The sequence below is a fragment of the Opisthocomus hoazin genome, chromosome 1 (assembly GCF_030867145.1).
Source record: "Opisthocomus hoazin isolate bOpiHoa1 chromosome 1, bOpiHoa1.hap1, whole genome shotgun sequence".
Classification (NCBI taxonomy): Eukaryota; Metazoa; Chordata; class Aves; order Opisthocomiformes; family Opisthocomidae; genus Opisthocomus; species Opisthocomus hoazin.
Genome location: NC_134414.1, coordinates 69,431,308 through 69,456,638, shown reverse-complemented (window position 1 = coordinate 69,456,638; position 25,331 = coordinate 69,431,308). Strand labels below are relative to the sequence as shown.

At 40.7% G+C, this 25,331-nt stretch overlaps 1 protein-coding gene across 5 annotated transcripts in view; it reads right to left on the bottom strand.

Moving 5' to 3' along the window:
* Positions 1–11,066: 11,066 nt before the first annotated feature.
* MYO16 (myosin XVI) overlaps positions 11,067–25,331 on the bottom strand; it is a 411,384-nt gene continuing 397,119 nt past the window's right edge. For all 5 annotated transcript variants that reach the window (XM_075424696.1, XM_075424706.1, XM_075424665.1 and 2 more), the window contains one exon: positions 11,067–15,917. In XM_075424696.1, coding sequence (XP_075280811.1) covers positions 15,684–15,917 — 234 coding nt within the window. In that variant the 3' untranslated portion in view covers positions 11,067–15,683. The remainder of the gene's footprint in view (positions 15,918–25,331) is intronic.

Sequence of the window (25,331 nt, the reverse complement as noted above, 5' to 3'; positions counted from 1 at the left end):
TATAAAGCTTATGTCATCTGAGTGGGAAACTCAAGCAATCCCTTGTGACTTAGGGGAGCAGTCACACGTAGCCAAAAATGACAGACGACGGAGCTTGACTGCCACAGGAGGCAATTTCCTTAGACAAATGGCTAACAAAGAGCTGTGAGTGATACACAGGTTTGGATAAATTAACATCAGTCCATGGGAAGCTCACAGGCTGGAAAAGCAGGCAGGCAAAGGATGCATTCATCCTGCAGACTGGTTAAGGGATCTCTCCAGACCTACTCAGCTCACACGGTGCATACAATCAAAAAAGTAAAGGTTTAGTATTCTAAAGACAGGTAAGTTGCATGCAGCTGCAAAATGACACTTGGTGGCCCTATGAGAGAGTGGCTGTCACGCTTTTGTGAGGCAAGGGCAGAGGGATGGGCAGGTGCTGTTGTTTTCAGAATATCTTTACTTCTGGGTATGCAGAAGTTGTGTGGACCTGGAAGTAAGAGGTTTCAAAGTAAACGCTTCTAATTGTTCATCTAGCTACATTTTCTCCCCCATCTTGTGAGTACAGGCAGGTGCCAATTCAATGAGCACGGGTTTAGAATTATACAATCATAGAATGATTTGTGTTGGAAGAGACCTTTAGATGTCATCTAGTCCAACCCCTTTGCAATGAGCAGGGACATCCTCAACCAGATCAGGTTGCTCAGAGCCCCATCCAACCTCACCTTGAAAGTTTCCAGGGATGGGGCATCTACCACCTCTCTGGGCAACCTGTTCCAGTGTTTCACCACTCTCAGTGTAAAAGGTATCTTCCTTATACCCAGTCTAAATTCATTCTCATTTAAAACCATTCCCCCTTGTCCTGTCACAATGGGCTCTGTTAAAAAGCAGGTCCCCATCACAGAATCACAGAATCACAGAATCACAGAATCACAGAATGGTAGGGGTTCAGAGGGACCTCTGTGGGTCATCTAGTCCAACCCTCCTGCCGAAGCAGGGTCACCTGCAGCAGGCTGCACAGGACTGCGTCCAGGCGGGTCTTGAATATCTCCAGAGAAGGAGACTCCACAACCCCTCTGGGTAACATGTTCCAGGGCTCCGTCACCCTCAGAGGGAAGAAGTTCTTCCTCATCTTCAGATGGAACTTCCTGTGCTTCTGTTTGTGCCTGTTGCCCCTTGTCCTGTTGCTGGGTGCCATTGAAAAGAGTCTGGCCCCATCCTCCTGACACCCACCCTTCAGATATTTAGAAGCATTTATAAGGTCCCCTCGCAGCCTTCTCTTCTTCAATCTGAACAAGCCCAGCTCCCTCAGCCTTTCCTTGCAGGAGAGATGCTCCAGTCCCCTCATCATCCTCGTAGCTCTCCACTGGACTCTCTTCAGTAGCTCCTCATCTTTCTTGAACTGGGGAACCCAGAACTGGACACAGTCCTCCAGATGGGGCCTCACTAGGGCAGAGTAGAGGGGGAGGAGAACCTCCCTAGACCTGCTGGCCACAATCCTCTTGATGCATCCCAGGAGACCATTAGCTTTCTCAGCAGCTGGGGCACACTGCTGGCTCATGGTTAACCTGTCGTCCACCAGCACTCCCAGGTCCCTCTCCACAGAGCTGCTCTCCAGCAGGTCCTCCTCGAGCCTGTACTGGTGTGTGGGGTTATTCCTCCCCAGTTGCAGGACCCTGCACTTGCCCTTGCTGAACTTCATCAGGTTCCTCTCTGCCCAACTTTCCAGCCTGTCCAGGTCTCGCTGAATGGCAGCACAGCCTTCTGGTGTATTCACCACTCCTCCCAGTTTGGTGTCATCAGCAAACTTGCTGAGGGTACACTCTAACGCTTCATCCAGGTCATTGATGAAGAATTTGAACAAGACTGGTGTACGTACTCTCCTATAAGCCCCCTTTAAGTACTGGAAGGCTGCTATAAGGTCTCTGCAGAGCCTTGTCTTCTCCAGGCTGAACAGCCCCAACTCTCTCAGCCTTTCCTCACAGGAGAGGTGCTCCAGCCCTTGGATAATGTTTGTGGCCTCCTATGGACCTGCTCCAAGAGGTCTGTGTTCTGTCAGGCCACATGACAGAAACATCCTAATTTGCTTCCCTTCTCCTCCTTCCACTCCATGCTGGGCATGTAGGGAGGGAGAGAAGGAACATGCAGAGCTGTGCCCTTCCTGCCAGGCTGCATGCTGGGATATTCCCTTTCCTTGCCCCTCTTACATTCACGCCTTGCCTACTGTCTCACGCATTTGATGGGGTGGTAGGGGCTTATGAAATGATGGGGAGCGTTAGACTTCTTGCATGCAGCTCACCTGTTTTGAAAGTCTGGGTGCCATTTGGGAGCAAAGTGCCAAAGAGAAGTAGGAAACCAGGGAGATGGGATTTAACAAGGGAATGAGGCTTCCAAGGTAGCAGCTATAAGGACCACCTCCACCTCATGTCAGAGACTTCTGTGTGAAATGCTGAGCATCTGCAAGGTCCTTAGTGGCCCATGAAACTAAAAGGATTTGAGGGTTTCCAAAGACCACTTGGAGATACTGAGCTTCTTTCAAGACTAGATTCTCCCCATCACTCCCCCTTTTTGCCTTCCTGTTCTTCCTTCAGTTGAAATGTCTAATACTTACTAACTAAATCATTAACTTAAGCATTTTAATAGGCTAAGTAATTATAGCCCATGGTCATAATAAATGATATGGAGAGGGGATTTTTTGATTAAGAAATGTTTTCCCACCGTTGTATAGCACATGACCTTCAATATATAGACCATATTTCTCACTCACTCTGCCACCCTGAGGGCACTACTTTGGTTTATATATATATAAAAAAATGCTAATGGTGCATTTGTAATCTCATGGCTGCATTTGAATGACTCTCTTTCCAGACTTTCCCTGAAGGGTTTAATTATACAGATTTGTGCAGAATTACAACCAGTTGTAATCCTGGGGTCTGCTAGTGTAGCTGGTAGTTCATTTGAGCATCTATGATCCTGACCAAGTATGCACAAAGAAATGTGATGCTTTAAAAAAGCTTAACAAACAGAACTGCAAACTGAAGCTCTTTAACAACAACTATATGTACCTTTCTGCAGAATAGCAGAACATATTTCCCTTCAATGAGGGAAGAAAACATGGCCTCCGTTTTTTTTCGTTATGCAATTTAATGTAAATACATTTTTTTCAGTCACAGGTATTTTAAAAAATAACCAATTCGAAAGGTGCTCCTTCCCCAGTATCCTCCTATTAAAAGTCTGGGTTGAAGTCTGACAACTGCTACCCTGCTGTAAATCTGGAGATGATACCTGGATTCCAGTGGAGTAGCTCTGGATTTATACCAACTCCAATGAGAGTTAATTTGGCCTTCTAAATATGTAATTGTTCTTAGCGCAAAAAAAAATCTATTAATCCCTCGCAGCAGTCACTGATTGTGGCATTTTAACAAAAACAGCCAGCATGATTGTTTTCAGTGCTTACTGACAGATGGTCATTGTGTTACAAAACAGCCTCCAGTAAATAATGACCATATCCACATGAGAGATGGAAAATACTTCTCTATTGTATGATCCTCTTTTGCTGCACATAATGATGTAGAAATGTCTTCAACTCCATTTTGTACTGATACTGAAAAGCCAAAACTTCCATTTGAATGAAAAGTGGCAAGAATATGAAAGCAGAAACGTTCCAAGTTGCTTTTATTTGCTTGCTTTCCTATTTGTTTGCATCTAATAAACCATCAGGACTTTGTGATTAATGTTCTTCTATCCTTATTGCATAGTATAAAGTTCCCTTAGGGTGATAATGGAAATTCTTTTTAAAGATCACAAGTAAACTAAAGGTGTAGATATCGTTAAATAGTTACAAGATGACAGGGCTAAAACTCTGCTTCCTCTAAACATGATGAGTGTGAGTGCACGGTGGTCTGTGTGGCTGGGAAAGAGAATTCATGTTAACCACAGTGCTTAGGAACTTAATGTGTACTAACAGTTTATTACATTAACACTCACAGAGCTGTGAATTTACCAATGTTACTAATGTTGCTACAGAAATTATGTCTGTTATACTGAAAAAGCACCTGAAGCACCAAGCGTGTTCAACAGATGCCTCCAAAATGTTTTTAATAGATGCCTTATTGTACACTGGGAACAGCACAGTAGGAGTACTTCTACCTGGCTAGGAGATCAGTGTCAAATGAGGGAAAGTTGTCTTGCGTCAGGTTATTGATAAATACAAGGTGTTTTTCACAAGCCCAGAGACAACTAAGCCTACCTTACTGAACGCATGCAGACCTAAATTTTTGAAAAATAAATTGTTGATCAGCAACTGCCTTCATTCCCACTGCAAAAAGTCTCAATGATCCAAGTACGCTGAAGTGAAATGATGAAGCACAACAGAAAAAATGAATACACAGCTATTTGTTTATGTGTTGACTGTTCAGGAGTACCAAAAGAAGCTAAACTGGTTTTTGTTATTAAAAAGAGCAGGTAAAGCTAAATATATGGAACGAACAGGTCTATAAAGTAAGAATGTTCCTGTCACTTTTCAGAATCAAACTATCCTTCAGGAGTAATTTTCAGCCCCATCCTGTACAAGCTATAGCAAAAACTCTCATGACTTTCACTGAATCTTTATCTGTGCCGACCCTGATTGCTCATCACTTTGTATTTGCACTTCACAACATTTTAACGCTTAATGTCTTAAACTGGATTATTTTACTGACTCTTACTTTGTAATCAGGTGAAAAAGCAAAACAACCAAAACTACAAGCATCTTGTCCACAGAAGATTTCAGGGCAGACTTTGCGTAGACTTCACTGCTATGGAGGTCAATGATCAGACTGAAATCAGAAACTTCCATGTCTTTGAGTGACCCCTTCCAGTTGCAAGTGCTCTTGGGTTATAACTTGTGGGTTTTATACCCCTCTATGTGTTTACATGTGTTCAAATTAGGAATTGTGCTGAACTAGGTTCTGTGATTAGAAGCAAGAGCTGTGCTTTTATTAGAGGCCATAATGAGTTCTCAGAGCTAGTCACTTGACCCCAACAAGCTGTGGGAAAGATATTCTATGGTGGTTCCCACTTGTTTCTGACAGTGAAGTAGCCTCTTCAAGACCAACTAATCTCAGTAAAGGTGAGAGACATTCTCATATCTATTAAGCAACCATTTATAATTCAGAAGAACATTTATGAAAGCAGCAGCGTAACTTTTGTCTTCTATATATGGGACAACATTCAGTGCTTAAACTAAGTAAGCACTTTTGCTAGAACTTGTTGGCAGTTTGAAATCCTCTGGGGAAATGAGCGCATGGCTTCATCACCTGCTAGAGAGCTATCACAGCTCACCCTTAGCTAGCAATCTCACAGACCTTGAAAGCTGAATGATTACAGAGGTTTATCTTATCATATTTTAGAAGTGGTATCTTCATGTCAAGGTTGCAACAAAGCAAAACAGATCTTGTAATAGCAGTATCTGGAGTGAAAAGATGACTCCTGGCCCTTGGCAAGTTCAAGACATTTTTCATTGCTATAACATAATTTAAGTATTTCATTATTTGTAACTTAAATATATTAAAACAAAGTCTTGTACCTCTAAGCAAAGTAAACCTGAAAGGAAGAGATTTCCTCATTTTCAGCTGCCATGGTCTTGTGAAGCTACTTCCTTGTCCAGTGGTACCTTAAATATATTCTCTGATTGTACACAAATGGAGCTAAATCTTGCTCTGTCTCCTCACAGAACTGCCATCCACTTTTTATTTCCCTGTATGAAAGGCAGAGAGGGACATGAGAAGTATTATTCTACCAAACAACAGGTTTCAGAGCTACCACGCGTGGGTTGTACAAGGAAGGGAGGACATTTCTAACACCATGAAGACGTAGAATGGAATAGCATCCACAGACTCTTTGTCAAGATTGAATTGACAATCACAATGTTCCTGTACGGGATTTCTTTGTAGGCATACCTACTAAGGAGCACATACTAAATTTACAAACTCAGCCAGTGAGAGAAAGAGACACAGGCACGCACACACACACACGCTCATGAAGTGTATATCCCTGTGATACTACAATTATGACAATGCAACATCTTTCATGTTGAGTGCTGTGTGCCACCGCTCACCAGTTCAGCACATTATACACAGACTCTCCCAGCTTAGTCAGTTCCCAGATGTGGTCCTCCAAAACTGATATTTTCCCTGCCTCTCTGCAGAGCTATGGTTCTTGAAGCCCTACTGCCTCTGGGACTGTGGGCATGCTTTTCTCCACTGAGGTAGAAATGAGCATCTCTTTACACAGTTTTTTTTTATCACCACTTTGAATTCTGGCCCAGCATTCTTACAAGCTCATTTGGGTTTGGTGGCACCCTTAGTTTTATGTATGTCCTTCCTGCTCATCCACTTAGATTACAAGTATTTGGAAAAGAAGAGGCTCTCGGATACCTCCTAAGAAGAGATTCTATGTACAGTCTCATTTTCCCATCAGTTTGCCAGTGACCACTTTCTGAGAACTTCTTTTCGACCACCTATTTATCTACACTATGAATCAAGGCTGCTGTCTACCACAGCACCCTATAGCCAAACTGATAAGATATTATTCGGGTAGGTGGACTTCAAGGTGGGTAAAAAATTGGCTGGACCATTGGGCTCAAAGCGTGTGACAACAGCACAAAATCCAATTGTCAGCCAAATAGTAGTATTCCTCCAGGGTTAATACTAGGCCAAATATTGTCTTTATTAATGAGCTGAAAAAATCATTAAATTTGTAGATAATAGATGGCAAATTCCACATATGTTCTGGGATGAAGAGGAGTCAATATTTCAGTGAAGCTCTGGAGGATGGGGCTGATGTTCAGTGGATGCTGGCAGACAGGAGGAATGGGCTGGCAGAAACTTAACATTTTTCAAAAATAAATATAAGTTTTACATCCTCAGTGGAAAACTTCTATGCAACAGTACAGGCTGGGGGCTGACTGGATAGGAAGTGGCTTTGCCGTAAGGACATGAAGGTCCATGGGGGTAAGAAGCTGAATGTGTTTCAACAGCATATCTTTGTGGCAAAGCCAGCCCATCCCATACTGGCCTCTGCTGACAGAAATGCAGCCACAGAGAAACTTTGAGAACCGATCCTCCAAATGTCCTTTCCCACCTAAATATCTATATGACAGCCCTTATTTCCTCAGCTTGTTTAAAGGACGTGGGAAGACACAGAAAAAAACCCAGCCCAGTAGCCAAGTTGTCCTTTAGCATTAATAAGGCTTTTGATGCTTTCTGCCAGTTCAGTTACATTATTAAAGAAGAAAATGTGATGGAATAATACATAGTGTTTCTGGGAACCCCACATGAGATGTTTGTTAATCTTCTCATCTTCCAGGTACTTGTTACATATTTTCTCCTAGAACTAGAATGCGGTAAAACAAAATAAAACAAAACAAATAACATAAAGCTGACCAGCTTCCTAGAAGTCCGGTTTCTCCTCACCCTGCCCCCTTTGATGTTTTTAATCTTTATCCTTTATAATCTTCCACACCCTCCACAAGTCCTCGATAAAAATTGCTAATAGTCAGTGTGATCCTGGGCACTTGTTTGTTCACCTCAAGGATTTTTTTGTCCTTGCTTAGACCTTCAACTGGGAGTATTTTCAAGAATATTGACCTTGATATATGCCTGTTCTCTCATTCTTAAAGGTCAGGTATCATTTCTCTTAAACAAAGCATCCCAGTGCTTTAGCAGGTAAGGAGCATGGGGGTTTGGGAACTTTGAGAAAATATACTGTGCTGGCTCAGAAATCCTGAAACTTCCTGGGAAGACGGAGTCTCCATTCACTCCATCTCCTCCTGAAGAGTTGGGCGGAGAGGAACCTGATGAGGTTCAGCAAGGGCAAGTGCAGGGTCCTGCACCTGGGGAGGAACAACCCCATACACCAGTACAGGCTTGGGGCGGACCTGCTGGAGAGCAGCTCTGTGGAGAGGGACCTGGGTGTCCTGGTGGATGACAGGTTAACCATGAGCCAGCAGTGTGCCCTGGCTGCCAAGAAGGCCAATGGGATCCTGGGGTGCATTAAGAGGAGTGTGGCCAGCAGGTCGAGGGAGGTTCTCCTTCCGCTCTACTGTTCCCTAGTGAAGCCCCATCTGGAGTACTGTGTCCAGTTCTGGGCTCCCCAGTTCAAGAAAGATGAGGAGCTACTGAAGAGAGTCCAGTGGAGGGCTACGAGGATGATGAGGGGACTGGAGCATCTCTCCTGCAAGGAAAGGCTGAGGGAGCTGGGCTTGTTCAGCCTGAAGAAGAGAAGGCTGCGAGGGGACCTCATAAATGCTTCTAAATATCTGAAGGGTGGGTGTCAGGAGCATGGGGCCAGACTCTTTTCAATGGCACCCAGCGACAGGACAAGGGGCAACAGGCACAAACTGAAGCACAGGAAGTTCCATCTGAACATGAGGAAGAACTTCTTCACTCTGAGGGTGACGGAGCACTGGAACAGGCTGCCCAGAGGGGTTGTGGAGTCTCCTTCTCTGGAGATATTCAAAACCCGCCTGGACGAGGTCCTGTGCAGCCTGCTGCAGGTGACCCTGCTTTGGCAGGGGGGTTGGACTAGATGACCCACAGAGGTCCCTCTGAACCCCTACCATTCTGTGATTCTGTGATTCTGTGATTCGCTGTGCAGAGATATGCCCACCATAATGCACAGGGGTTTCAGGCTGCTGAGGTCCTCTCCTTTTATCCCTGAACTACAGTGCTTCTTCCTCCATGAGAAACAAGTAGGATGGAGTCAGAAATGGAAGAAAAGAACAGGCAGTATGGAAACCCAGCTCAGTCCTATACGCCCTCCAGGGACACGGCACCTAAGAGGCAGTTCTTGTGTTAACTTCCTTACGGGATCCAAATCCTCACCAGGATCAGGCCTTTTATTCCTATACAGCGATTAAATAAAAGACTAGATCTACAGATTTGCCATGATTAATTTATTTTTTTGTTTGTTTCTTTTTTTCCTTTGTCTTGGCAGAGCTTATTTGGATGTTCAGGCAGGACTTTTGTACATATACAGAAATGAGTAAACCATCTGTGGGCCTTAAAAATCAGCTGGGGTCAAATCCAGAACGTAACTGGAAATCTTTGTAAAATCATGGACCTAAACTAGACCCACATTCCCCCATTACAAATCAATGTCTCTGTTGAACAAATAAGCCTGTTGTAGAACGTTTCACAGAATGATATCTGGCATAGGAAAGTAAGCACATCTACATGAGATATCTGATAGAAGGCATCCATCATTGTGCCTTTAATCAACTAAAACAGAATGCCTTTCCCACCTCAGAGAAGCTGAGGTCTAGATGTTGTTTGTCTCCCCCAGGAGACAAAGGATGCATGTTTATCAAGCTGCACGATGTTGGTAACTGCTCTTGCCTGCTGAGGACTCGGGGATTATATAGGACAGAAAATCAAGCCAGAAGAAAGTCTTTAAATTTTGAGAGCTTCCTTTGGGTTGTTGTTTGATCTTTGATGATCATTTTACTTCTGGTAACTCTAAGGCTCAAGGCACCCAGATCTTTTTATTGTCCTTTTAAATTCTTGTTTTCTTTTTTAAATAAGTTCATATTACAGACTTGGGAGCTACATCAGTAAATGCTAGACTCGAATAAATACTTTTAGTAATCAGGTTACTAAAATACAATAGAAGAGGATTATTAGAGGAGTAATTTCTATTCAAGATATTATAAACTGCACAAACTGATTGGGACTAGATTCATAAAACAAGGATTTAGACAACTTCTAGCTTCAGGCTGCTGTTCAGAACCATGAGGAAGGTCATAACATCTGGAGATTTCCAAAGCACTTAAACTTAACCATGCGTAGGAGACTGATCTCCTGTTCTAGTGCTGTCACACTTAAACACCAGACATCCCCTTGACTGATTTGTGAGGCTGAGACCACAGGGAGGGTCTGCACTAAAACCAGGTAGAGATGGTTTTAATTCAAATGATCCGTATGGAGTTGTCTTCCTGAAAGCAGGTAAAATCAGCCTCCTTAGTTTTCAGAATATTTTCCTGACCACCTAGTTATTCTATGTTGTGATATACAGGAGCTATACCTCCATAACTGTTCGTTAATAGCTGTGATTATTTCTTTGCCAGAGCTTTCTAGCCTGGTGCTTCGTTCACATCTGGACAGTGAGCAAGTTGTATTCCAATTCCCATTTTCAGAAATATTTAAGTGATTTATATTAAGCAGTAATTAGAAAGAGCCCGAAGCATATTTCTCCCCTTTCTTTGGGAGTGTATGGCAGATTCAGCAGTTTCCTTTCTGTAGTCTAATGAATATCAGGAGACAGGTGACTACATATCCGTGTGGACTGAGCAGGGGCTAAAGGCCAGACGAAAACAGTGAGGGCACAAGCATTAACGAATAGCTGTCTCAAGAACATTGTTATGACAGCAGTATACCTGTGCTTATCAAATTTTCCCTGTTGATGCTTCTAAAGACCTCGGCAATTCTCCTGTATCTCAAAACAAATACTCATTAGCGTGGTCTTTTCAGAGAAGAGTGGATTTTTGAAAAAGTATGTGTGTCAAGAGTTGAAATTACATGTAAAATCAGGCTGCATCCAACAAACAATTTCATCTGGAAAAGAAAAGGTGAAAAACATGTTGAAAGTGTTGAAATAATCTATTTCAGTATATTTTAAGGAAAGTGTTTAATTTTAAAAATTAAACCTAAACTTTACACTGTAGTTTCATTTAACCACTTTTTTTTTCACTTTTTCAAACAAGTCTGTTTGAAATTTAACTTCAGTTCACAGGAACGGAAATAAGAAAGCGTTAAAAGGGGATCTTATTCACATATATATATAAGAACCAAAATAAGCTACTTAAGGTTGAATTAAATACTTCTAGCTAATTCAAGATTTTTATTTTTGTTTACTGTAATAAATCCTCAAAAACTCAAATCATAACTTGAAAAAATTATTGCCTAAACGACTTCACAGCAAAATCCACGATTCAGCCAGATCCAGCATACATTCATGTGGTTGGGGAAATGGCCAAACCACAGCTGGAAGGACAGACAGTCTTTGCTAATGATCTAATTCTCACAGCCACAGTATAAGCCAGCACCGGGATTTATTTATTTCTTCTCATAATGAAAATCCTGAGTATACAGAGAACAGCAAAACTGGAAGAAAAGCATTTCCTTATACGCCCTTCTGTTTTGTTCTGATAGTGTCAAATAGTTATGTTCAGATAGTGTTTTCTTTTTAAAAACTATATATTTAGAACACCAAGCCATTAAATGTTTAACACCGTTCTGGAAAACTGACTTGTACAGAGTTTAATTACATTTATTATTTAACAAGCAAATGGCAAAACTTATTTTAGGTTCCTCAGAGCATTTCAGATATTAGCAGGCTTTATAGAGATAAGAATAACAGGATTACTAGGGATCTCAATACTATAAAGCAGAATTAAAAACTACAATGAATATGGCTATTACTATCACTTTAGGACTAACTCTACAATCTATTATGCTTTCTTAGCAAGTTAATAAAATTCTTTGTCCCACACACAAAGGATCTGCAATATAATAAAGTTATTAATGAAAATAAGTCAACTTTTTAGAAGGAATAAAAAGGATCACTGGCAAAAAGGAAATGTAATTCACTTATTCAATAATCACACTATTGTTTTGTAAACAACAACAATTTTTAAAAGGCATATCACTTCATGCTGTACACAGATCTTCCGTAAAATATTGTATTGGTGCATGTATTTCTCTGAACGTCTAAATCAGATTTTTAAAACAAAGTTTTGCTTACAATCTGCAATAGGAACGTAACTACAGCAACCAGAAAATGCCAAGTGCTATTTCAGGAGTAACAAGTAAGGTTTACAAGCTTTAAAAATTTCTCATGCCAACAGCTGTTGTTTTTTTTATATTGTGGTTTAATATGGTGTTAGAATTCCCTTGGTTTTAAGACCAAGGGTAAAACATTTCTGATTCTTCTTACCTTATACTGAAGGACAGGCTGATTTGTTAGAAGTTTTGTTTGTTTCGCATATTAAAAATTAAGCAATAAGGCACAATGTGGAGGAGTGATTATCAGATGATAACCCCAGCTTCCTGAAATTGCTTTATTGCAAATATAAATATATTTTAGATTGTTCATTGGATATTAAGGGCATTAGCATGCTCATAGAGTTTAATCTTTCCCTTTAGAATATTAAATTCATAAGGCTTTTTTTTTGTCTAAGCTATTTTTTAATGTGCAAGAGAGGACTTCGTATGCTCAAGGAATACTGTAATTGGCTGGTGCATGCTCCACTGGGGAGATTAATTTACAAGCACTGTACAGTTCTGCTAAAACTACTTCTCAACATTTCAAAATGTCAATAGTATATTTTCCCAGCCCTGTAAACACATTTTGATACACAATATAAACTTTAATGGTAGTTTTAAGACACCTCCGGGGGTATGGTTATTTAAGCAATAAGACACAGTAGGGTGTGAATTATGGTATAATAATTCCCTACCAACTGCATTGTTAGGCATGAGGCCAAAGGCCAAGGGACCAATGAACAGACTAGGTGTGAATTATGACATCATAAGTCACACTCTGGAGTGTCTCACTGCCATCACAGAAATATTTAAAACATGTTTTAACACAAATACTTTATTCCTATAGTACTACATTTTAATGGAATATCCTAAAAAATTTTCCCAAGTACAAAATTAGCCATCACATAACCTGGAATTAATAACAAAATTGAAAAAAAAAAAAAAGATCTCATTTCTTCTGCTATTTAGTTTGTTGTATTGCACTCTGGTTACATGCTTTAAGGAAGAGCCCCAGAAAATATATGTCTTACCCAAGTTTGCACAAAATAGAACAAAGCCTGTCTGCACAGGGGGAATTACCTGCTTTGCCCTTCATCTGGAGAATCTGATTGCCTGAATCAGGTTGTACTGGCTTCTCCTGTGTAACTACATTGATGAAGCTGCTAGAACATCTACACATCTCTTTTCCATGCTTGGTTCCTACTGCCATAATACGGCACAATACAGACTTCAAAAGAGTAGCAAAAAGGTTCCTTAGACCCCACGTGAGCTCCTGCAGATGAGGCTGATTGCTGCTCTGAGACAACTTTTAGTAAGGATTGAAAATAGTATAGTGTGCATTTATACTACTTCCCATTCTAAACTCCATTTTGAACTCCATTTGACAAATTTATTCTCTCCCCTCTGGGTGCTCCTGCATTACAAGCACAGCAACGAGAACAGCGTTGTCTGGAGACACACAAGCTCACCATACGAGTACGTAAATCGGTGACTGGCAGCAAGCTCACTGCTGCAGCAGGGATCTTGGCATGACCTAAACTGTCTTCTCAGCCAGTTTTTACAGCTTGTCCTAAACCTCCAGGCTGCTGTGGATTGATAGCTACCAGTCGCCAAGCCAGCTAGTGGGCATTTGAGTCAGCAATATGATGGAGCTGATGAGCGGGCTACTTGCCAGGCCCGTTTGAGGAGCGACAAGCCCGAGGGCACGCCTGCGTGTCTCCATGCAGCGAGGTGTGCAGGACGGCTAAGCTAGCTGGGTAGATGTCGTCGTGGCTATGTGTAGCGACGCTGTGTCACGTAGGGATAACAACTCGCATCCTGGAAGCAGTGTAGTTGCAAGGTCAGGCTAATTAGCTCTCTTGCAGCCAGTTCTGGAGCCATTTCATTTCGCTCTCAGACAGGGATCACCGTGTGTCCCTGGTTATCTGAGCGAAAAGGCAGAAACCTCAATTCTTCCAGGCAAAGCTTCGTTCCAACATGATTGTTTAAGCGGCTGAGAGTTGTTTTCTGCATAACCTCACAGTGGTTAGCTGCCCCTCTGGGATAAAGTCACGATCTATGGCCATTTCCATCAGCTGAAGGTAAGATTCACAGTCTAGAGTCCCTGCTTCTCCACGAAATAGAAATGGGTAATCTTACAGAGAGGACTTCTGTGAAGCTAAGAGTGGTAATGAGGTAAAATTCTGAGCTAACCCGGTGTCTCCCCTTCCTTGTCTGCTCAAAAGGTCTATTTTAATCTCCAGCAAGAGAAGGTGCTTAATTCTGCCTGCAGCTTGATGGTACTCATGGGAACAATCTGAGTTTTGCTGCTTCCCTGTAAAAACAAACAAACGTGCGATTGTTTTTTGCCATTCAGCCTGCTTGAAGCTTCTGTCAAACACGATGGAAAAACCTACACCTCTAAGCAGGCTTTTTTCCTTTCCCAACAATTTCCAACCAAGGGTGAGCTCAGTTTTTTAAACCTAGCTTACATTTGAAAATATTAGTTTTACATCCTCTTGCAGAATTACAAGCACTTTTTCCTGGATCCCAATAGGAATGGGGCAAACAGCCAAGAAAAGTGTTTCACACTGGCTCTACATACTCCAAGAACTTAAAATAAGTGGCCCCTGACAAAATACCTGTGTATATATAAATTACACATTCTAGTGGCAAAGCAGTATTTGAAAGACTGCTCAGCAGTAGCACACAAGTTTGCAGCAGCATGTTTTTCACAAATTAGCATTACTGCTCAGAACTCATGTTCACCAACTAGAATGCTCCGATTTCTGAAACCATTTCATTAAATGAAATTTAAGGTATAAATGCATCACTGTACCACCATAAGGGCACAACCCTTTGATATACCCATCTCCATAAAACCTTCTGGCTTGTAGCAGTAAATCACAGCCCTATTTTCATACCTCATTACCATTATGTATCTTTCCACTGACACCTGACCTTACACATAATCAGGTGTGAATTTCAAACCGTACTTGTAATCTAAACGAGTGCCTCGTTATTTCACATAACCCAGAATGAAATAAGATTTGAGATGTAACTGCAGAATTCACTATTCACACATTCAGAAACACACGTCCACTGAAAAGAAGTCACGCTCTCTAATTCATGACTGTGAACAGCATCAAATTACACCTTCATATAGGAGCTTTGCAAAAAATTTCAGGATTGGATTTTAGAAAGGATATTGCCAGTTCTGAAAAAAATAACAAAGCGCTGAAACTGTTTGGTATGTTGTTAAAGATAAACTACAAAGGAAAAATGCGAGTACTGAATTTATTACCTGCATTTTGAAGAAAGAACAACAGCACCAATTGCATAAAGTTATAAAACACCAGTAATAAACATGTAAATAATCTTCAGGTTTGCAACGCCAATAGAACACAGACATCTACAAAGAAATATATATATGTATACATGTAATATAATAAAACCATTCATTAAGGAACAAGAAACATCGTATATTTGACCTATATAAAACAGCTGTACAGTGTGCACACAGATTTTCCTTATCTCTCCAAAATGCCTGTCAGTCACTTCTCCCCATCATCATTTGCTTAGCATAGTTTCTTCATTGTCCATGGGAGAACTCTAAGTGACTGTCTTGTACTTTTAAACTAAGTACTTCTAGTGCAGTTTGTCTCCATATATATACACACGCATACATATATCTACTCACAGATGCACAAATATATGTATATGTGTATATATATGAGAAGAACAAACCCACACATGTACACGCACACACGACAAATCTACATAGCTCCTCCATCCTGTGCTCTTGAATGAGTGCTTATAAAAAATCCCTGCACGCTTTGTGAAGGGAAGAAAACTTGCTGATTGTGCAGACTGAAGTCACAAGACGGTTTTATTCCTAACAGCCTGCAAACACACGCATCTGAATCACATGGTGGTATCCCATATGCCTGAAGAGAGTCTGTTGCAGGAGGTATCTTCCACCTTCTTCAGCAGCGTTGGCTTTTTACAAGGGGGTGGAGGTGGGGCTGTGATTCTTTGCTCAGTGGTGTGCAAGATTTGCTGCCAGTCTTCTCTCTCTTCACACAGCTTTCTCCTCCAATCTAGAAGCTCTTGCAGAGCCACACTCTCATTCTCTGAAAGTCTAAGCTGATGAATAACCTGTTAGTGAGAAGGAAATAATTATAATAATAATGATAATAAAGGTGGATAAAGTTAAATCTCCTGGCAGTGTAAAACTGCAATGTCCACGCTGATTGATACTTCACATGGGATTCTCTGCCTCTTGTCTTGGATGTAAACCTGTGGCAGATGCAGGTCCCGTTTTCTTACCTCCTTTGTAAAGAGCTCAGTGACATCTATAATGATGTATAAACAATAAGGACTTTCAGCAAAATAACCTTCCCTTGAACTCATGAGAAGTGTTTTATACTGCCAAGCTTCATGCAAGCAGGGAACCACCTTCTGTTCTCCATCCATTATCTGCAAAGGGCACCACGAAGCATTACAAACTTATCCACACACTCTAGCAGGATGATGAATAGAAATCCTGAGGCTGCTACAGTGTGCCCTGACTTAGCCATGTTGGACGGTGAGTAGCTGTGAGTGCTCCCATTCTAATATTTACAATTAAAGAAATAAATAGATGCATATGGGTAAGCACTCAAGATCTACACTTCTGCTGAGGGAAAGCTGCTCTCATTTGTACTACAGCTGAAAGAAAACAGAACAAACAATCCTGTTAATAATTTGAAGAAATCTGGTCCTCCAAAAGGGTTTAAAACTTTGTGCTTAACTTGCTGCCCCCACTCCCCATTTATCATTCTTTACACTGAAAATAAAGAAAATTAACCATTTAGAATTGCCTTATTTCAATCTCGTGTCTGAAAGTCATAGAACTGAAGCTGTATGAAGCAGTTGTCAATAATGAAACAAATGGAAAAACACTCCCCTATGTCAGCAAAGGGTACATGAACACAGTCCTCTGAAACACACAGAACAGACTGCCTACAGTGATGAGCAGTCCATATTTCTAACAACTTGGTCTTAAAACTATTGTCATATAATACAGTTATACTCACAAAATACTCCTTTACACAGCAAATGGCAGCTGCAGAAGTATCAAGGTTTTGCCCCCAAATGTAAATACCCAAATAGCCATAACCTGTTTTGCTGCTTAGAATTCGTAATGCTACTTGCCACAGATAGACGTTATCCTCAGAACCAGGGGCTGGTCCTTGTCTTCCTCCAGCAAATACATTAACAACTTAAAATGTACTTTCAGTTGGCCTGAAATTATTTACAAATTCATCTTGAAGTCACCGAACAGTTCTGCACTAGATTCATAATCCACCTAGAAGAAACTGTTCCCTCCCATTTAACTTTTCTGTTCCAATGGTTATTTACTTTGTCCAAGTCAGTTTGAAGCCCTCATGACGTCACAAGTCCACGAAGCTATGAAGTCCATCTCACCATCCTTTAAGACCTACTTAGCACCCATGCAGTACAGCAGCACCTAAGGCAGGTATTGAGAGCTATTTGCTTGGGGGTCTTCCGTAGCAGTAGGGGCCTCTCTAGGGAATATGAATGAAAGCCACCATAACAGCTAGTGGCCCATGGCCCTTACCCTGCTACCTTCCTTCTTAAGGACCCCACAGCGGCACCTATAAGAGGCACTTCTGACATGACTGAAATGCCCATGCTTCACCCCACACAATGGGCTCACGTGAGAAGTATGGCTATTCTTGTCAAAGTTGCATTTATACTTCTTGTCATCAGGAGAGATGGCTGCTTGTTAGTTACCTTGATAAAGGAATTGATGTGCAGTGCCCTTGCATGCTCATGAGACACTACGCCTGTGGTCGGTTCCACTTGCAAGGAGGGCCGAGTGACGTGAAGGGCATTTCTGTCAATGAGATTCCCAGGGGAGAAGACTTTGCTATTGCCTGTGGCTCCTGCTGTTCCTTGATGGAACAGCAGGTACCTCCTGGGTAGAGAGGCTCACACAGGCTTTGCACTGCTGCTTCAAACGTGACCTGTGCAAGTCAGACCTTTCACACGTGCTGTCAGAGAAGGAATGAGCCCTTGGAGACATGGAGATGCCTCAAGATTGATGGGCAATCTGCTTAATTTCTGGTTGGTTGATATTCAAAGAGAGATGTGTAAACCTATATAATGTCTTAATAAAAGGTATTATAATGTCAAGTACAGTTGTAAATTCTGTATTTTTAAGAAAAAAGAAGAAAAATGGAAAGTGTTTGAAAGACTTCATTAAAGTATATTTTGCTGCCATCCCAAATGCATACTGCTGTGAAATTAAAACCCTCTTTGCTTTATGTTCACACAGAATGCAACAGGGCATCTCAGCGACTCAAAGGAAAATGAAATTTTCCACAGATATTGTTAGACAGATATCAGAGACTTTTTGTATACCAAAACACATTACCTTTTATTTTAATTATTTCACTGTGGCTAGGAATGATTAGAAGACAAATTAAAAGTTTACAATTGGAAACAATTTATCAAGAAAGACAAGTCAGGTAGTTCTATCCTACAGAACACGAGTATATTTTGGGAGGCATTGTGGCTTACTGTGGCCAATTTCTGTAGATTCTTGCGGGTTTAAATTACCCAGTTTAGAAAATAGGTAGATTGGAATCAATTTTTTTCCAATTTAGACACCTTATTTGCATCTAAATTATAGGCATTTCATGAACTTGTATCAGGCATGCTTCTCCGAGAGGTACTGGAACATACATAAAGCAAGCTGTGTTATTCTGTCATCGCAGGAGTTTCACATGAAAGAGTTTCAGAAATAAATAATCAAAGACATGCCTGAACACTGGAAGCTAAGTATACTTATAAAAAATCAGATATTTTGAAACTCTGTGTTATTGGATGTGCTCAGGTGACAAAAGTTTGATAGCATGACTCTAATGAAGTATGGAGGAATTTTCAGTTTTGAAAGATGGACCAAGTATTTGAATAGAGATGGTGCCACTGCTGTTCTAAGAAACATAAAGGCACACAGGTGCAGAGTGAAAACTGAGTACATTTTGCCTGGGCAAGGCAATTGACACATGAATCCTATTTATATCTTATAGGCACTGAAGAAACTTTATTACCCCGACCCTGCTCATGCAAGCTGTAAACTGATGTTGGGTCAGCAGTTTCGCTATAGAGCTTTTTTCCCAGTGTATAGTGGACAAATGGTGGTCCAGTCCACAAATAAGTGTACATTTTTTATTGTGTTTTTTAAACAAGGGCGGAAAAATATCTCAAATCATTATTCATCATGAGATTGATCTGGTAAAGTAAGCTGGAAAAAGTTTATATTTCAACCTGGATGAAGGACATATGATGGAAACGCAGTCGAAGTGAAATGGGGAAAATGCACAAGAAATGGCAGAGCTTTAAATGAATCAGTTCATTTAATTAGACCTATTTGAATAACGTATCTTTTTTCTTTTCCATTCATGATTAGACCTGTGACAAGCTAAAGATTTATCATACATATTCATTATAGGAAAGATTTACTGAATAATTTTACATGAAGCACAACGTAAAACAGCAAGCTATGTTTCTTCATTACTATTCTGTAGCCCGAACAGGTATTTTGTGAAGGGTGAACGAGGTGTGTAGCAAGTAACTACTTTAAGACTACTGATCTTTTCAATGAGCACTGAACAAACAGCTTCAGCCACTGAGGGGCAGAGGTGGTACCAACTGTAGACCAGGATTTCCTACTCGAAGTCAATGGTCAGTCAGACACGGGCAAGATAGCATTTGGGCTAGACCCACAAAACACATAGAATTTGAATACCTGGCATTTAACAGCCCTGTCATCTGGTGGAAACACCATCCTTGTGTTTGGTTTCCAGAGTCCTTACTGAGCAGACAAGAAAAGGTGAAGTGTCAAAGATAGTGACGCCTAAGAGAAGAGCATGTGGCATTACCAAAGCTAGTTGTTGGAAACTGCAATGGATTGAAGCAGTTAAACAAAATCCGTATTTTCCACTGCAAAATATGGCAAGATGAACAAAGTAAATTTGTAATGAGCAGCTCAGGGGAGAGATCCGAGGATTCATTCCTCTTACCTCATTGCTTGAACTACGAAGGCTGCAGAAGCAAGTGCTCTCCTCCTGGTGCCAGAGATTTTGGTTGGTGACAGAGCAACAATGGCACCATCAGGACATGCACGGAAGGACTTTCACCACTATCTAGTGGTTATGGCATATTGGGAAATCAGAAGATGTGGATTCCACTTCTCTCAGGTTAAGGATGAGACTGAATTCCCACATGCTGAGAGGACACTGCGATGGCAAGAGGTGGACTCGGAGTGCAAGGAAGGACTTTGGCTCCTGTGCTTTGTGGTGTCCATGTTATGATAAGCATGTTAAAGCAAATCCTCCAGAGTGAGTCCCTTGTGGGTTTAGTGCACAAGAGACAGAGCAGACAGAGCACTTTGGTTTTGTGCTGGCAACCATGAAAATCTTTGAGCATGATTTTGCCTACTGAGTTATACACATTTCAGTATTGCATACTCATTGGAGAATGAGCCCCTGAATTGTCTTCTGGATTTCGCCTTCTCAATTCTGCCTAAATTTCACCTTACGGACTGAAGCGGACATGACAGATTTCACAGAATCACAGAATGTTAGGGGTTTGAAGGGACCTCTGGAGATCATCTAGTCCACCCCCCCTGCCAAAGCAGGGTCACCTGCAGCAGGCTGCACAGGACCTTGTCCAGACGGGTCTTGAATATCTCCAGAGAGGGAGACTCCACAATCTCTCGGGGCAGCCTGTTCCAGTGCTCCGTCACCCTCAGAGGGAAGAAGTTCTTCCTCATGTTCAGCTGGAACTTCCTCTGCTTCAGTTTGTGCCCGTTGCCCCTTGTCCTGTCGCTGGGCACCACTGAAAAGAGTCTGGCCCCATCCTCTTGACACCCACCCTTAAGATATCTATAGGTGTTTATAAGATTCTCTTACATTTCAACTTTGTCTTAGAATCAAGATGAGTTACTATAAGTCAATAAATAATTTTAATTATAGTCTTATTTCTTAGGCTAGTTAAAAAATTCAGTGAGTTTTTAATTATGGAAAGTTGAAGGTTTCACATCAGCCAGATAAAAAGACCAACAGGTCCATTTAAAATTAACTTTAATTTGAGTTATTCAGAGATTTGTCTCTAGAATCTCAGGAAAATCATTCTGCCTTAAAAGATCAAATGTTATAACTTTACAGAGGATATTTTGTAACATTCAGAAGTAACGAAGAGCTTATATTGTCTTTCTGTGTGTCAAATGCAACATAGTTGTAATCATCAAGCTACCGCTAAACTCTCTGCCAAACAGAGATTTGTTAATTTGCATTAGTAGATTCTTTTGAGTATTTCACCTCATTTTGCTCTCTCCCTGACCAAACGTAAGGTTTACTTTTTCAAAAATATGTGTATTGTACTGTAGTCACTTTTTTTGTGATTTGTGATTGCATTGATTTTTCTACTACTATTCACCAGAAAATGAAAAGAAGTATTTAAAGATGTTAAAAAACAAAAATAATTTTCTTCACATAAAATGTAGCTCTGCATGTTTTATTACAGTTCTGGTTTTAGTTGCTACTGTAAGTTTTAGTAAAATTCCTGAATAGAGACATATAAGCACAACAAAGAACAGATTTTAAAATTTCAGCACAATTAAAAGGACACGTACAGCGTATAAACCTGTGCTTCTGACACATTTGCATGAGGTAGCTAGTCCATATTTTCCCTTCAGAGAAACATTGCCAATTATTTTCTTTACTAGATTTTTCAATGTTGGTGCTTTAAAGTAACTGCCAGTAGATGCTCATAATTAATTATTACAGCATTATTATGTTTCTCTCCTGTTAGTGTTTTAAATTGTTAGTAAAGTTGAGATCCCATCATGGAAACCATGGGGAGACTGAGTCTAGAACAGTAATGATCTTACCTTTCTAAAATTTGATTAGGATCTAAAGGGAATTATGCAATAAATGTAAATGTTGATCATAAATTATCATAATTATCTCAGAAATGGAACTGCCTTAACAAAGGCCATGTTTTTAATTTTTTCCAGTCTGTAGGCTGCCTAAAAATGTAAGCAGAACAAAATTCAGCCAGTAGGTGATTCACAGCTACCTTTACTAGAGCCCTCAAAAGCAGGGTCTTCTGCCGATCATCAGTTTTCAAGACAGAAGTGATCAGGATGTTCTCACCTCTCATTTCAAAATTAAAGACACAATTTCATTCAGTAATTCTGGAAACAATTCTTACTGTATCTGATTATTAGCAAGAACAGCACATTTTGGTTCAACCTGTGACAGGCATGCATCTCTCTCACCAAAATGTTTCTAACTCATTTTAATGGCTTCATCTTTCTCTGCTTTCTTTTTGCATCTGACAAGCACCTACACTGACTGTGTCCAAACATGCATGTCACATCTTTATTCCAAATTACAAGACTGGCACACTGCAACCTCTCAAAAAATCCTGACCTGTCACGTTCAGACAGATATATTTGTTTTTTTCCTATGTTGCAAAAAACAGCATAAATCGGGAAAGCATTGCTTTTTCACCAATTCTTGAATCAAGGAAAAAAGTCAGTCAGCCTAAGTGTTATTTACCAATACAACACTCACTTAAAGATACAAGGGGAAAGCACACAGTAAACCAGGGGTGTGTTAAGAAGCCTAGGCAAGCATCCGACATACATCAAATCAATATGCAAATTTGTGTTTGACTGGGAAACCTGCATTGGCCATGTAAGACCCCAGCAGGGAGTAGAGAGCAGCTATGATAAATGAGTTTACACGCTTCTAAATTCCAATTAAAAATCTTCAAATACAAATGTACCACTGGGATCCAAGCTGATTCATGTGATTGTCTTGTGAATGCTGGGGCATGCATTTTTTGGCAAATGCAGACCCGCTGGCTGTAATAACTTGATATGTGATATGCAACAATAAAGTGATTTTAGTTAATTGTTCTTTAAACTGCTGATGATTTTTCTTTGTTTTGGAGCAACCTTACAACCTCCAAAAATAAAACTCTCCAAATGGGTGGCAAACAGGTTTATCAGAAAGGAGAAAATGGGCAAGATGACAGGTACTCTGTCTGGTGCATGTCTGGCATTGCTCTGGAGGAGGTATGTCAGCTTTAACAGAGTTAAACATGATATCCATAACTGATATATATCTATTGCATTTGCTTTGTTCTAAACAAGAAAATATTTTTTCTCTCTCGGTTAAAATTACTCATTACATCAAAAGAATAAACTAACACCTGTTTTAGATGTTATATAGATGACATGCCAAAGGAAGTTATAACTTTGCTGATATTTAAAAATTGGGGGTAATCTTAAAAGTAAAAGTAACTTTGTATTTAAAATAAAACTAAAAAGGGACTGTGTTTCTGAACAAAATTGGATCACCACAAGAGTCAGGAAGAAATGTTTTCCCTTCTGACAAGTATTTTTCAGCTATCTGGATTTTTGGAGGGACAGATTTGATTTCCTTCCAAACATCAGTCGTGGGGCAGTGCTGGAAGCAGGACATTCTGGTGCCAGGGCCACGCAGACACAGGCATCTTTGATTGCCCAGTCCAACCCTCTGCTATCACATGGCATTTGGAAAACACTCAGGCTTCATCCTAAAAAAATTAATTCCAATGCTTGCCTTGGTTTGGCTTTCTGAAAGGATTTTCCAGCAAAATTCGTGGAAGAACAGTTCTCCAAGAGTCACCAGCTACAGAATGAACTCTGCCTCCAGAAGGCCCTTCCTCACAGACTGCTGGAAACAGGGAGATCACACCAGCGAAAGAGGCACCCTGCACCTCTCTGGTTTCCCGAGGCAGCAGCGCCTACTGTTTTTGTCAGAAAACCACCTTTGGCTTGCCACAGGCAGAAGATTTATCTGACTGCAATACTTGATCTGTTCTTTATCTGACTGCAATTCTATTTCTGGTGTAAGTTGTCTGATTTTCTCTCCTACTCTCGGGGCTTTCTGGTTTGGGTTTTTTTGGGTGGGGTGTTGATGTTTGTTTTGGGATTTTTTTTTCTTTTTCTTTTTTGCAGGAATACATTTTAGTTGCAGAAGCAGGGGTTGGTCTTCAGTTCTTTTGTACCTTTCCCTCAATGAAGTAGCAACATGCCTGGGACCACAATATTCTCGACTAATTAGGTTAATCGTCTTCCATACAGCTTGGAGGTATTTCAGCAATCAAATAAAGATATTATATCTTTGAAAAATAATCAGTACACAAATCCTGCATATAGCTGCAGTGTGTAGTCTGGCAGAAAGTATTAGAACAAGGTAGACAATATTCAATAATTTATGACAGCACACTTCAGGCACTCTGATTACCTGAGATGGGAATACAGTTGGATAAGACTACACATTCAAAACAGCTTTTTCTTTTATTTATTTATTTGGATGTTGTGGGTTTAAATTATTTATTTATAAATATTTGTTTTGCCTGAGTTTCTTTCAACTCTAGTTTTCTGATATCAACTACAGAATGACAGAGTGACTAAAACATCAATGAATATTGAAATATACTGGTTTTTCTCTAAGGTAATATTTCTCTTTCCGGATAAACTGACTACACAATGCTCTTTAAAACCTTCAGACCATCCTCCTAATTCACTTCCGATGCTTGAAAAAAAGATGATGTTCAGGACAGCAACTGTGCCTTTATCAAGACGAGTTCTGAAAACAAATAATTTATCATAGAGGTGTTTAGAAGAGCTGACCTAAGAATGTTGATACCACTTTGTGCACAATGTAACAAAAAAATATCTGAAAAACGGAATAATGTTGCTACGTTATTGATCACTGCTGCTTTGTGGTATTAATGGAGATATTTTACCTGATCAGTTAGAGACCAGGTTTGCCACAATGCTTTCAAAGCAATTACAAAACCAATCATCAATTCATATTTGCTAATGTTGTATATCATCCTTCCTTGTTTAATAATACTACACTTACGGTCAAACAACATTAGAGGAAAACACCACTTTATTTATGGTCTTTAGCAGTCTAAATCTCTGCTGACCTACATGTATGCCGCAGTGTGCGACAGCAAGTGAATGAAGGGCAGAGGGACCAGTCCATTCTCTCTCACACCAGGTATGTACGACTAAGTCAGAAGTGAAGTCGCTCTCCACAGGTGCTGTCAGTGGGGTATGAGATTGCACTCCCATTGAGATCAAGTCTGAAGCAGGCTTTTAAGGTGACCCGTTGGCCATTGTGGCAGCCCAAGGGGAATAACTACACACTTTCGCCAAATGCCTAAACTTAGGGAGGGCATAGAGATGCTCAGGAGGTTTTGTTCCCTTCTTCTCAACAATCACAGCCTTCTACCAGGGGAAAATGCAATGAGGGTGAAGCAGTGGAGCAGAAAAGGGGCCTCAAATGTGTAGGGAGCTGACTGTGACATCTATGGCTCAAAGAGGAGAAACTGAACTTTCCCTGTCGGAGGTCACAGCAGTCAGATCCAGGACCGACGGGTTGAGGAGAGGGGCATCAGCCCTCCAAAAGCCCTTGATACAGAAACACAGGA